The following is a 14778-nucleotide window of genomic DNA, read 5'->3' on the forward strand; positions in this document are numbered from 1 at the left end:
ACCCTATGAGGTAGGTTTTCTGACGTGAACATTTTACAGAGTCTGAGGACAGGAGAGACTAAGCAGCGTCCCGCACCACTCAGCACCCTCCCACACCTCTCCCACACCACTACACTGTGCTATTTCACATCTGAACAGCTGCATCACATCCCACTGAACAGACACACCGCCGTTTCAACCTACTGTTGAACATCCACTTTGCTCAGCATTCTGTCACTGCCATTCATGTCTCCTGTGTACACTGCAGGAACTCCCAAAAGGACCTGGGTTTGAATCTGGACCTGTCCCCAGATTTCTTCTTTAACTCAGGGTACTGGCTTTCTGCACTGGTCAACCCAGCCGCCATGAAGCTCCCTCACCAGGTCATGCTGGAAAGCGTGGTCTTTCTAATGCATTACTGGAGAAGCACATTCAAAGATGAGTTTTCAGGGAATTCCCTGGTGGTCCAGTGGTTAGGACTCCGTGCTTTCACTGCTGAGGACCTGGGTTCAATCCCTGGTCGGGGAACTAAGATCTTGCAAGCCTCGAAGTGTGGCAAAAAAATAAATAAATAAAGATAAAATAAAATAAAACAAAATAAAAATGGGCCTGAGTTTAGGTGGCAGAAAAGACAACGGCCTACTCCAGAGTGTGGCGTCCAGATTCTAGAGTGTTAGACAGAGGACCCTAGTCCCAGCTGCCTGGTGATTCACTGTGGGATCCGGACAAGCCACAAGCCCCGTGTCAGTGGCGAAATTCCATGACACAGCAGAGGTGAAGGGCAAAGGCTATAACGTCAGAGCAGCTGGGTTCAAGTCCTGGCTCTGCCACTTATTAGCAATCTTCGTAAAATCTTCAAATTTACATAAAGTCCTAAATTCATAAGACCTCATTCTTAGGAGAATTCTGGAAACTAAATATAGGGTAATGCATGTAAAGTGCTAAGTAAAGTATGTAGTAACAGATGTACCGCCATGCTCGCCTTATTGACTCGGAGGGCCTGCTGAATGCTTCAGCTGATTTGGAATCTGGCTGTACTTGTTCCAATACACAGCCCATCACCTGAGACTTAGCAATCATTTTTTTTTCCTTTCCTTAAGAGACTCTGGCATGTAATGGAATTCAGCTCACAGAATTGTAGCGGTTAATCCAATGCCACACAAGGACGTTGGAGTAAGACTGAAGCCTCACAGAGCACTCTGAGCTCACAAAGGTCCAACACTATTTATAAGTCCATGTTCTGCCAATTAGGCACATGATGGGAGGGCCCATCCTTGGGGACCACAGCAACCAGTTCTTGTCTGTTGTTTCAAGAAATGCTTCCTCGACAATCAATATGTACCAAACAGATCCCATGGAATCAAAATAAAAGCAGGATCTGGGGGAAAATTCCCAAGATGCTTCTGTGTGCTCTCCATCTGGAATTTAGCAAGCTCAGAAACCACAGTCCATCATATGCAAATGTTGAATCATTATGTCGTACGCTTGAAACTAATACAGTGTTGTCAATTATACTTCAATGAAAAAAAAAAGGAAATAAACCAATAGTCCATCAACACAAAAGCCCTATAAAGCCAGCCTTATCGGAGGCAAAAGGACAAGGGAATTCTAGCTAGCGGTTAGATAAATACCTCTGGACGAGGTTATTTAAAGGAAAGAATGAAGAAATCAAGGTAGTTAAGGAATTGGGAAGATTGGACCTATTTCCCAGGAACATCACCTAGTGCCAAACGAGATGACAAGTAATAGAGGCTGCCCTGACCCAAGGACGTGGAGACCCTGCCCATCTTGTGGACAGATGCTGACACCCACAGCCCGGCACTCTAACCCCTCTGAGGACAGGAACCTTGTTCAGTACCTCTGTATGGTTTTACCTCTTCGGGTTGGAATAATCACTTAACCACTAGTTATCTAGGAGAGTGGCAACCACTGCCTCACTGCTCATTTCTGGCCCCAGCTGCAGTGTGACACAGCCAGGGCATGGAGCTGGTCCCGAGTTCAAATGCTAGCTTGCTCCCTGACAGCTACGTTATTTCAGAGTCCGCCTGGATGTGCACAGAGCAGAGGAGATGGTGCAGGGAGGAATAAAGACTATAACAGTGCCCGAGGCCTCAAAAGCAATTCCACACCTGACGTGGGTTAGAAGTTTCTATGCGGGACATGAGGCTTCCTTGTAAACGAAGAACTGCAACTACTGCATGCTTACTCTCCCGCATCTTAAGATGGGCTCCAAGGCATCTAAGCCAAACTAGGAGCAGTCACCTAACAGTCTGCTTTGAGTGGCAAAGAATTTAAAAAGTACTAAAGAACATTCGTTAGATGTTCAGAAGAAAGTACTCATACTTTCCTCTGTACGTGAAAATGCACCCTTGGACCAGCCTCCAGTGTGTACTGAGGGCTGGATTTTTGGAATCAGAAGGATCGAGTTTAAAGGCCACCCCTGCCCCTTACTAACAGTGTGATCCTCTACAAGATTCACTTTAACCTCTTTGGCCTCCATTTTCACAACTGCAAAATGGGGGCATGACCAGGGCAATGAGAAAGATAACATGAGACGGCACTTGTAAGGTTCAGCATAGAGAGGCTGACGCCACGCAAGTCCCCTTGCGTGATAACTCCTCTAAGCCAACGTGCAGAGGCCCCTGCTCTGTGTGAGGGAGCGGCCCGAGAGCAAGCTCCTGGGAAGCTGGTGGTCAGGGCCTCTCCTTAGTGTCGTCATGACACCCGCATTTCAGATTTACAGTACTCCTTAACACAGGGATTTTTAGTCAATCCAATTCTCTTCCCTATGGAATGGTGCTAATTTGCAAGACAAATGATGAGATTGCTGTAGATAATGAGGCGCCATCATATGAGGCCTGAGCTACAGCATTTCATGTATGTTACTCTTATTTAATCCTCTGTGAAGAGGAGGATATTACGTCCATTTCACTGATGAGGAAGTTGAGGCTCAGAGAGATGAAGTAGGCAGTTCAAGCTCACACAGTCCCCAGGCAGCCAGGTCCAGGGGTCTCCTCCACTGTACTACACCAGGCTGCCTTCCAACAATCGTTCTTTCCCCCACTGTATCCTGCCTCTTTCTTATACCCCTAAACCCCAACACTCTACATATCTTAAAATTAAACACATGTTCTTAAAAATAAAACATGAAACCCCTGAGGCAGTGAACTCTGGCGGGTCTGTAGCAGTTCACAAATGCAACCCTGGTTAGCAGCAGCTGAGAGCCCCTGGGAAAACACGTCACCTTCAGAAAAGGAGAAAATGGATCAGAACATCCAGGGCAGGTGCGGGGGAGAGGGGGAATGAGACTCACTGATTAGCACCCTGCCCTGCTCCCCTCAGAGGCGCTGGGCACCATATGTAACTGGCACTCCAGGGTTGGCCACTCATGCCAAGAAAGAAAAAAAAATTAAGCCATTTTCCAGAAGAGTGACTTTTATTATAACCCAGAACAAAAGCACCATTTCAAGCAACCCGTTCATGGAGAGGCAGGTGCGTGCTCGGCAAGGCCTGTACTAACAGGGTGTGTTTCCAGTGAGCTCTAGGAGAGGCAACGCCTCCTCTGGGAGATGGACACAGATGCGAAGTCCCAACTCTTTCCAACACAAAGCAGAGGGAGTTTACACATTTCAAGTCTCTTTCGGCTCTAATAACATGCCAAGAGTCCATGTTGCTGGTAATAACACAGTACTATTAATAAAAGTAGTTAATGTCCTCCTGTGTCTGGCTTTACATGTATTAACTCATTTAATCCTCATTAAGTCCATCAGAAATAGATCCTCTTATTCCCACCACTTCACTGTGAGACAAGGAAACTGAGGCAGAGAGTGAAGGAAGCTCCAAGGCTGCAGGTTTGGACCGCGACCCAGGGGGTCAGGCTCCAAAACCTGCCCTTCACTGCCTTGGACTCTAGAATCAAGACTGCCTTCAACTCCAAGGACGGCCAGGTGTGTGACTGTGGGCCAACTGCTCAGCGCCCGCCACGTGGCGGAGCTGCAGTGAATGCCGGCGCAGCTAGGGTCCCCATTCCCACCAGGCCCTGGTCCCGCCACCGCCGGACCCTCCGACAGCCTTCAGCGCCAGAAGTGGCCCGACCAGAGGGAGAGCACTGACCCAACCCCAGGGCAGACCCCACACTCAGCTCCTTCCACTCCTGTTACGCCCACCTCAAGTGACACAGACCTCCTAGGAGCCCAACACTGATGTCCTGAGAAGCCAGGTGTGGCCAAGGGCCCATGTCCCAAAGGAGATCTGGACATTTGCTAGAAAGCTTCACTCCGGCATCGCCCTGCCCTAGAGTTTGGTCTGTATTAGGCTGAACCACATGAAATGCTGATATTCAGCCATTTTTGACCAAGGAAAACAGCAAGTTCATGTGGTTCAACCCAGTGGCGGGGAGGGCACTTACCTTCAGTAAGGACCTACTAGACCTTCATCAATCCAACACCATGGAGCCCTGGCCCACGGGCCAGGAACAGTGGAACACGGCGACAGTACTCACAGCTCTGAGCAGGGGATGTAGCATCTGTCTTCCCTCCGAGGACGAGAGACAGAACGTATTAGGCATCGTGAGGGTAACCAGCTCACGCTGCTCAAGGTCATACGACTATTATAACGGCCAGTATGGTCTTTCCCCTCAGCTTCCTGGGCAACCTGACGCTGTCTGTGGTGCCCAGGCTGGGACAGGCTTCACAGGAAAAAGTCCAGGGCACCCTGTATGGTGTCGTCAATGAGGGGCTGTCACAATGACTAGCATGTATGCCAAGAACAACGGTGCTGCCCAGAAAGCCAAGGTGCATCCCTACGGTTTAGCAGGTGTCTTTCTAGAAACAGACCGAAGGTTCCAGCTGCTTTCCTTTTCAACAACCTGAACCAAAAAACCCTCCGAACTTCTAAGCTACACCCACACTTCTTCAGCCTCCGTGGCTGGACCTATAGGTGAACCTCTCGACCTCAGTTTCCTCGTCTGTAAAATAAGCCTCCTGGTGGGTCCATGCGTGAGAGGAACAGGACAGCAGAGTTCAACAGGCATGAGCGGATGGACCTGGATCAGAATGCTGACTCTGCCACTAACTAGCCAGGGCCCTTAGGCAAGTTACTAAACCTTTCTGAGCTGCAGTTTCCTTATTTGCACGATGAGGAAACAGGCCTCACAGAGCTGGGGTTGAGAGAATTAGAGAGTGACTGTGCATCCGGCAGGAACACAGGCAGAAGGGAGGTGGTACTGTACAGAGTCCAGGAGAGAGACCCGATAACCTATGGGAGGAAGACTGTCGTCTCAGGGCACCTCCAATTCCTATTCCTCAAGACCAAGTCCGAGGGCTTCCCTGGTGGCACAGTGGTTAAGAATCCGCCTGCCAATGCAGGGGATATGGATTCAAGCCCTGGTCCAGGAAGATCCCACATGCCGCAGAGCAACTAAGCCCATGCGCCACAACTACTGAGCCTGCGCTCTAGAGCCCACGAGCCACAACTACTGAGCCCGTCTGAAGCCCGCACACCTAGAGCCCGTGCTCCACAACAAGAGAAGCCACTGCAATGACAAGCCTGCACACCGCAACGAAGAGTAGCCCCTGCTCGCCACAACTAGAGAATACCTGCGCACAGCAACAAAGACCCAACGCAGCCAAAGATAAATAAATAAAATAAATACATTTTAAAAAAGTAAAAATAAATGATGTTTGTGCTTAAAAAAAAAAAAAGACCAAGTCAGAGGCCTCAAATCCCAGGACAACCAGGGCTCCACACCCACTATGGCTGAAAGAGATCTCGAGACAGGAGCTGTCTGGAAGAGGAAACAGAAGAAAGCAAGGACAGTACACATCAGAAACTCTCACAGAAGAACTTCCCTGGTGGTCCAGCAGTTAAGACTCTGCACTTCTAATGCTGGGGACGTGGGTTCAATCCCTGGTCGGGGAACTAAAATCCCACATGCCGCGTGGTGTGGCAAAAAAAAAAAAAAAGAAAGAAAAGAAAGAAAGAAACTCTCACAGAGCCAAGAACCTGAAGTGGCCCAGCCTGCACTGCTGTGTTGGGTCCACATCCAGCCCCAGGGACCACGCACTGACCAAGCTGCGCTCAGCAGAGAAGCAAAGGACTGATAAAAAACAAAGCCACGTAGACAAATTCAAGAGCAGGTCTTTCAGTGGCCACAGTACCTTAACTCACTTTTCACCAGGAGTGTGCAGTGGATAAAGCGCTCCTCCTCTCAGTTTCTGAGCATAAAACTGCATGCAGGAAGCCCACCCATGTGAACTCCGACATACCCCTTCAGGGTCAAAGCCTCGTAATGAAGAAGCCTCAAGAAGCAGCATGACATGTGAGCAAGCCAGACCTGAACTGTCTGTCTGCCTCTCAGGGCTGCAACTGACAAGGGAAGAGGGCACTTGGTGGGAGGCTGCTCGTCACTGACCCCAGCAGAAACAGTATGTGCAAAATCATCTTTACATAACCCTAACATTTTAAACTAAAGATATTTCACTTGGTAACCGTAATGAGTCCTCTGCCCAAATCTCATGGAAACTTTTGAGGCAATAAGCCCAAATCCCGCTAAATAACCATGATTCTAACTCAGAAAGGTCCTGCTGAGTTCAGTGCTAGAAGAGGAAGCTTCGCGGAGCAGTTTAAGCAGTGGGTGGAGAAGTTAGGGGTCTGAGCCAGTGGAAACGACCGCTTGCAATCTGCAGTGTGGTAACAGCTTCGCGGCCAGAAAGCACTGGGCTGGAAGCCCTTCAGATCGCCAGCCGTGGGCCGGGGACTCTGCCTCTCAGGGTCTCAGCAGAACTGGGGGCCACTACCACTTGCATCCAGGCTGCCTGGGAGGTTAAATCCAACACCATCTATCAACCATCCATGTTAATAAAATAATCACTCCTGCTGCACCAGCGGAAGTACCAGGCACTGTCTACACTTGCCACATGCAAACTCACTCAATCCTCACAATAAACCCCCTGGGGCAGGTGGGTGTAAACGCCAGGGTTGCTACCTTAGAAGAAATAGGACTACCAGACTGGAAATGTATCACTAGAAAGTTGCAGACGAAGGCTTCTCTCACTGGTATCCAGAGCTGTCCGAAAGCCGTGGAGTGGGAACAGGAGGAAGCCGGGGGAAGGGACGTGTTGCTGCCCCTGCACTGATGCCCAAGTCGGGCAGAATCTCAGACCTGCCCGTTGCCATTTGCCTCCTCCATTTAACTTGAAGACCCGTGTTCTCATAGGTCTGACTGCTGCGTGAGCGTCCACGGAATGAATGACCTGATGGAACAAACGTGAGCGGCAGAGGCGCCCAGCGTCCTGAGCTCGGGCTCCGGAGGCAGGCGGGCCTGCGTGATGAGGGCGACGTGAAGGCCGCGCAGGCTGAGCGGGACTCGGGGCCACCTGCCCATGCGGGAGGGCTGGGCGGCTGGGACACTGGGCTAACCAGACTGAAATCCCCCTTCAGGCATTAGTAGCATATCAAGGCTTTGCAGGCACCACTATCTGGGATTTAAACTGCCCAAAAATAGTTGCTGGGTCAATGATAAAGCATCCTCTCCAGATGCCTGAACAGGGCAGCTCTGGGGGCAGAAGCTTCCCCCTCAGCCCAGAGGCGGTAAATCACTACGGCTGGCTCTGCCTTCCTATCTTTATCTTTCTCACCCACCCCTTCCTATCCATCCCCACCACGGCCAGGACCCTTAGAACCTCGCAGGCTTAACGCCTGTGAATGTCTCCCTCCAGGGCCCTCCCGGCTGCACACCACCGCCAGATGACTCTTCCTAAAATACCACGACCCTGCCAGCCTCCTCAGATTTCTACCTGCCCTGTCAAAACTCTAACTGGCTCCACGCTGTCCCGGATCAAACGCAAACTCTCTAGCTTAGCAACTCAGGCTCTCCACAACTCCCTCCTGAGACCGAGGCGCCCCCACTGGCCGTCCACTCTGCGGATGGTCCCCAAACTCACAAGGCCGACCATCACCCCAATCTCTGCTCTTGTTCCAGGCCCCTGCACCCACCCCATCCGCCTGGGCAAGGTCTCCCCGGGTTCACACCCAGCCCCCACCAAGGCTGCCTGCGGGCGAGCCTGCAGGGATGGGCAGACGAGTGGCCCTTCTGAAGGCTTTCCCTTCCCCCCTCCCTCCCTGCTGCACTTCATTTTCTGGATGCACCTCGCCTCCCCTTCCAGATTAGAGGACAGGGATTACGGCTTCTCTTTGTGTCCTTACTCTGTAGCATGCAGAATAAGACAAACGATAACCCTGGCTACCACTTGCTGTGCGCCAAGCACTGGGTTAAGCACATTACAATTTTCACTTCTTTCTCCCAGTATCCCTATAAAATGCCATCCTCACGTTACCCATCAAGAAACCGAGGCCAAGGGAGAGTAAGATCCTCACTGCAGGTCACACACTGAGTCGCAGAGACAGGACTCCAAGCCAGATCAGCCCAACCCCAAAGCCCACGTTCTGTGGCACAGGCAGAAGACAAAAGTGCTCACCACTCCCTCATTCAGCGTCTATGAGGCGCTTACCAAGCGCCAGGCGGCCCGCGCAAGGTGCTGGGTGTTTGGTGGGAACCAGACAAGGTCCCTGCTCTCACGGAACTCACAGGCTCTGTCCCTCTTCTTCCAAGCCCGGAAGAGCGCAAGGACTCAGTTCAAAAGGGGCTCCACCGGGCACAGACGAGGCACCCAGAGCCTGAGATACAGCATCAGGCTACAGCAGCACAGGGAGCCTTGTCTTCTGCGGTGGAGTAGAGCCTCTGGCTCTATCAGGGACTTTCTTCATTCAAGACACAGCCCAAAGCCAAGCAAACTCCAAATATCCCTTCAGCAGGCAGTAAGCAGTGGAGAAAACGGGTCTACCTCTGAAGTCAGAAAACCCAGTTCCTCCACTTAGTAGCTATAAAGGGACTATCCACTTACCCTTTGAACCTCATCTGTAAATGGTGATAATAATAGTCACTACACATATGATTATGTGCCAGATGCTGTTCAAAGCACTTGACAAGTATTATCTCATTTAATCCTCATAACAGCCTTATGAGGAGGTACTGTTATTAGCCCAAGGCTGTCTGGCTCCTAAGTCCTAACTTCGCACGCGATGCCGGGGCTCGTGGCAGCAGGCAAGGCTCCACGTCCTCACACCAGAGCGTTGATCTCTAAAAGCCTTAGTTTGGAAATGGCAATACTCTCGCTGGTCTTAACGTAGGTGATCTTGTACCCTTTGGACTTCCACACCCCACTCTCACTGGTGGGATCTGCCTCCAGGAGAAATGGGACAAGAGCCTGTACTGTGAGCCCTACTTCTCACTGTTTCTGAGAAACAGAGTGAGCCTCCGGCACAGGAGTCGGGGGGACCCAGAGCCAAGTCCCAGGCCCGCCTCTCACACCAGCCACTCAAGCTTTCGAGCATCCATCATGGGGTGGGGTAGGACCTAAGTCCTACCTCAGGTTTCTGGATGACGGTAGATCCTCAATCAATGGTAGCTACCCAGGTGAGAAGGGCAGGACTTCTGTGGCACAAACCTTCCCGGCTGGGAGAGCTTCTGGTCTGCAGGGGACAGACCGCGTGTGCAGTGCCATTCACCTCGGTGGTGGCGGCCAAACAAGGGCAGGCGTGCTCCTCAAGGCCGGGGCTGAAGCCAGGCACAAGCCCCAACTTTCTCTGAAGTCTCCTGCGTTATCTCATCCAAGTGTGCTTGCAGTTACATTAAACAAGGCTCTGCTTCCTTAAACTGTAGGTAAGAGTGACACGCCTCCCTGCCGAACAACATAAGCTGTGAAGGCGTGGACCCGTTTGCCTTGTTTACCAGGCTTCCTTGTCCTGAGCACATAGGGCAGCACAGAGAAGGCACTTCATAAATACACCCATGAGCTTCAAGCAACTCCTAACACACCACTGTCTTTGCCTAATGCCAAGAGTTTCGCAGCCTGGGAAGCAGGAGTCTCAAGGTTCAAAGTACCTGCGCAGCCACCATTTCCCTGTGCTGTCAGTCATCTGTCCTCTCCCCTCCCCCAAGGAATGTAAAAGAAGAACAGGACTTCTGAGTTATAAATAGGAATATCTGCTTTCAAACATACGATTTAGGGCTTCCCTGGTGGCCCAGTGGTTAAGAATCCTCCTGCCAATGCAGGGGACACGGGTTCGAGCCCTGGTCCGGGAAGATCCCACACGCCGCGCACGCCGCAACTAAGCCTGTGCGCCACAACTACGGAGCCTGCGCTCTAGAGCCCGCGAGCCACAACTACTGAGCCCGCGTGCCACAACTACTGAAGTCCCTGTGCCTAGAGCCCGTGCTCCGCAACAAGAGAAGCCACCGCAATGAGAAGCTCGTGCACCCCAACGAAGAGTAGCCCCTGCTTGCTGCAACTAGAGAAAAAGCCAGTGCACAGCATCAAAAGACGCAAAGCAGCCAAAACTAAAATAAATAAATTTATTAAAACAAACATGATTTAGCATCTCTTTAATCTCAAGCTATGGATCGTTGGCTACTTTTTTCAAGCATTCCACCAAAGAGCAGCCAGTTGGGTTTAAATAAACAAGGCTGCATATACATGTGGGGTCTGAGTGGAGCTAGACCTACACCAGGAGGTCTAGACCTACACCAGGAGGTCTACACCAGACCAGCCAAGACACCAACTGTATTGTTCCACCTTGTAACAATATAACAGGCTTCTCCTATCATCTCTTGTCAGGCCAAACCATCTGGGAGCTGGAGGGACAACTCATGAGGGGGGCCCGGCCCATCCCTGCATGCTACAGCCCCACCATCCAGCATCAGAATCATAACTCTAAATTAGGACAATAATTCCTAAATTAGATGCTAGAGCTGGGTAAGGAAAAGTGCTTTGAAACTATAAAGCACTTACAGATAGTGGGAGATCATTACCTGCTAAGAGAATGCAAGTAAATTCCATTTGCTTATGCATTTCCATTTGCTTATGCATTCGTAACTGATGCCAACAGAAATCACGGAGTTTTCTCCAAAGTCCAGCGCACTTTAGACTCTCAAACTGCTGTTTCCCTCGATGGATAACTGAGATCTAGCTGGTTTCTCTACCATCAACCCTACTGAAAATAAAACCACAGTGGTTTTAATACATTTACCTATTATGCAACCCCACACCACCACTTCTGTCCTACTCCAACTGTCTACGCTGGTTTCTTAGACAGAATATTCAAGTAGGGGATAAACTGAACAATAAGCAGTCAGAAATTACCTACAAGCCTAGGGGATACTAAGAACGAGTTACTGAGAGAATGAGTATGAAATCCAAGTGGCTAAGTTCAAGACACACCCCAAGCTATTTCCTTCAGCGCCAGGTACTGTTCTAGGCCCCAGGGATACAGACATGCAAAACAAAAGACAAAAACCGCTGCCCTCAAAGAGCTCACGTTAAATAAGCCTGCATCACCAGGAACACATAAGCAGCCTGGGACAACGGAAAGGATGCAGTTTAGAGCCTATCAGATGTGCTCCCGTCAACTAAGCAACATCTTGAGGAAGTTCCTCCATGCCCTGAGCCTCAGCTTCTTCACCTGTAAAATGGTAATACACAGCATCCCTCAAAGGGTTCTGTGTGGATTAAGTAAGTGGAGCACAGAGCACAGTGTCTGGCACCTAGTAGCCCCCCGCCCAGCTCCCACTCCCCACAGAAAAGTTAGCCTTTTTCCTCCACCCCTTCCACAGTCCTTACAGATTATCCAGGTAAGACCCAAATACAGGACTCCTGAGAAGCCTCATGTATCATCCTGTTCCTTCTGGGTCATTACAGGCATTTTCCCATCAGGTCTGGAAACTCAGGCACTGAGGGCCAAGGCAAGATGCTCCCCCCCTCCCCCCCCCCCCCACTGCCAGAGATGCTGCCTTGAGCAGCCCCACCTGGCCATCCCAACCATCCTCCCCTGCTTTTGTCCTGACAGCAAACCTCACTCCAAGTCCTCACCCAAAACTGTCCTGGAGAAGTCCTTCCCCACCCAGGCCTGGGACTGCTATTGGAGAAGTCCAATAACAATGGCCACGCTTTTCATCAACATACAGGAAGGCATGAAGAAAAAACTCAGCCACTCTGAATTAGTCAGCTTAGTTCAGAAGCAACATCCCTTCCTTAAACAAAGAACCTAGAGCCCCAAAACTCTTTGGGGCCCAAAGTCCACATGCAAACACCTGCCAGCACCGGGCCAGAGGAGCAGGTGGCCACCCTTAATCTCAGTCCACCCTTCAAAGATGCCTTGGCCACGTGAGGCAGAAGCCCTGGGGCTCTTCCAACCTGGGTGCTGGGCCTGCCCTGCAGAAGGTTCCAAAGTGGAGAAAGGGCAGACTCACTGGTCGGGGCCTAGGTGAAACCTCGGGCCGGTCAGAGCGCCGCCAGAGTACCTGCCTTCATTACCAAAACAAACAGCACGAGTGGAGCGAGCTCTCCCTCGGAGTCTGGCTCACCTGATCCGAGGCACCTCCATTATCAGCAGTTCCAACCCTCACGAGCTGACAGCTGAGAGAAAAAGGGAGGCTGCGCCTGCTAGGGTACATTGTGTCCGGGCCGTCTGTTGGCCTCGGGGCCCGGGGGCCTCCCAACGGCAGCGGCCTCAAAAGGGCGATTGTGCGTTCATCCCCGTCCCGCGGCTCCCCCATCCTCATCCCTCGGCTCTCGCACACGCCCCGGCGCCGCGGGTCCCAGCAGGACGCTCCGCCAGCACCGCACCCCGCGGCACCCAGGCGGCGGCCGCGGGAAGCGCCCGCAGAGCGCCGCGCTGCCTTCCCGGCATACAGATGCCCGCCCTGCCCTCGCTCGCTCCCAGACGGCCTTCCAGAAGGGGCACCGCTCCAACTTGAGAAGGCACAGCCTCGGGACCCCCATCCCCACCCGGGCTGGAGAGCTACTCTCACTTCCCAGGGGCGGCAAAGAAGGTTCGCCCTAGGTAGAGCGGAGGGGACCACCTGGGTCAGGGGCAGGGCAGGGAGCCGGGCCCTGGAGGAAGGGTAAAGCCCCGGACAGAGTGAGGCTGACGCAGGCTACGCCGAGAGTGGTGAGAAGTCCTGGGAAACGGACCAGGGAGTGGGGGGAAGGGAGTGACGTCCAGGCGGGGGCCAGGGGCGGAGGAGGGGGGGGGGTCCAGACTTAAAACCATGGACAGAAGAAAAGATTCAGGCTGAAGCCATGGAGAACAGGGGAACAAATGCAGGTTGAAGCCATGGATAAGGGGCTAACGGGGGTCCGGACTGAGGCCATGGAGAAGGGGGTAGGTGGGGGACAGAGGCCTAGCCTGGACCCTGGGAAGAAGAAACGACGGCCTAGCCTGGGCCGTAGGGGCTGGGGCTGGGGACCTAGCCCGGGCCATGGGGAGGAGAAAGGGGGACTACGCCTGGGTCCCCGGAGGGGGTGCCTGGCCTGGACCACCGGTCCAGGAGGGTCTAGCCTGGGCTACGCGGGAGACTAGTCTGGCCCCAGAGGGGGAGTGTGGGAGCCCAGCTTGAGCCAAGGGCGGGGGGTGGGAACGGGAGGCAGGGTCGCTGCCCACCCAAGCCGCCCAGGCCGGCCGCCCCCTCCGGAGCGGGCAGGGATGGTGTCTACCTGGGCTCCGGGACCCCGCCCCTCCCCCACCCGGGGGAACCCACCCTTCGCGGGCCGGGGGTGGGTGGGGGAAGGCGGACGCGAGCTCCGGCGGGGCCCCCGGACCTGGGGGAGGGGGACGTCGGGCCTTTACCATTGTGGCGGCGGCAGCGGCGGTCCCGGTCCCGGCGTCTGTGGCTCTCCCCCCCGCAGCAGGGCCCGGCGCTTCCACTTCCCCGGGTGCCCAGGAGTGAACATCCGGGTCAGCACCTCCCTCCTCCCGCGCCGGGCCGCCGCCACCTTCCTTCCCCGCCCCGGCCCGGCCCGGGCCCGCCCCCCACGCAGCCGGCTCTCGGCCAATGAGCACGCAGGGCCGCAGCGATCGCCAAGTATGGAGCGCGGCACGGGGGGAGGAGCGCCGAACGGGGAAGTGAGGGGCGGGGACTGCGGGCGGAGCGGGGCGGGGCGCGGTGGCCGCAGGATGGGTGGGCGGCCGCAGGACGGGTGGGCAGCCACAGGGCTCGGGGCGCGGGGTTGGGTTGAGTGGTGGAGGCGGGAGTCCGGGCCGGGGGAGTACCTTCTACCCGCAGCTAGACCCAACGCCCGGCCCTGTGGGTGCAGCAGCGCGGGGCGACACAGGGACGGTGCCCGTCGGCCTCCGGGCGGGGATGCGGAAGGCGCTGGGGCTGGGAGGGGTCAGTCCCTCCCCGCCCCACCCGGTGCACGCGCTCGCTCCTGCGGCGCACCCGGAACTGGTGCGGCCCGCGGGGCAGGCCCATCCCAGAGAGAGAGAGTAGTGAGCGAACCTGAGCTGGAATCCTAGCGCTGCCACTTGCTCCGTGTGGGACCTGGAGCAAGTCGCTGCACCTGGGCCCGATCTCCAAAAAAGGAGCCTCGGCCCACATCACTCACTGAGCACCTACCACATACCAGGCCTTGTTTGAGACACCAAAGATAACAGAGGTGAACAGGACAGGACATAAAGATGCTCTCACAGCTACCTGCTACGGGAAGGCTGTGAGGACCACACAGGTAGAAATGAGAAAACCCGGCGCAATAAATGTTAGATATTAAGAGTATTTTTACATGTGCTACAGAGAACCCTCCCATTTGCCGAGTGGGGCTGCCTCATTCCACAGAGTGACTCAGAAATTTTTTTTTCTCTTCATTCAACAAATATTTGTTAAGCTTGGTCTAGAAGGCAGGAGGCCCTGCTAATAATAACTGCCTTCCCTAGTTTGCTCTCTCTCTCTCTTTTGTGAGATTC

The 14778-nt window shown here is 53.5% G+C and overlaps 1 protein-coding gene across 3 annotated transcripts in view; it reads right to left on the reverse strand.

Annotated features, from left to right (window-relative positions):
• CAPZB (capping actin protein of muscle Z-line subunit beta) overlaps positions 1-14178 on the reverse strand; it is a 136565-nt gene extending 122387 nt beyond the window's left edge. For 2 of the 3 annotated variants that reach the window (XM_060015393.1, XM_060015391.1), the window contains exon 1: positions 13666-13802. In XM_060015393.1, the coding sequence (XP_059871376.1) occupies positions 13666-13668 (3 nt within the window). In that variant the 5' untranslated portion in view covers positions 13669-13802. Of the gene's footprint in view, positions 1-13665; positions 13803-14088 lie in introns of those variants that run through there. The other variant, XM_060015397.1, reaches the window with a different exon arrangement.
• Between the last annotated feature and the right edge of the window lie 600 nt (positions 14179-14778).

This window comes from Delphinus delphis, chromosome 1 (assembly GCF_949987515.2).
Source record: "Delphinus delphis chromosome 1, mDelDel1.2, whole genome shotgun sequence".
In the NCBI taxonomy this organism is placed as follows: domain Eukaryota; kingdom Metazoa; phylum Chordata; class Mammalia; order Artiodactyla; family Delphinidae; genus Delphinus; species Delphinus delphis.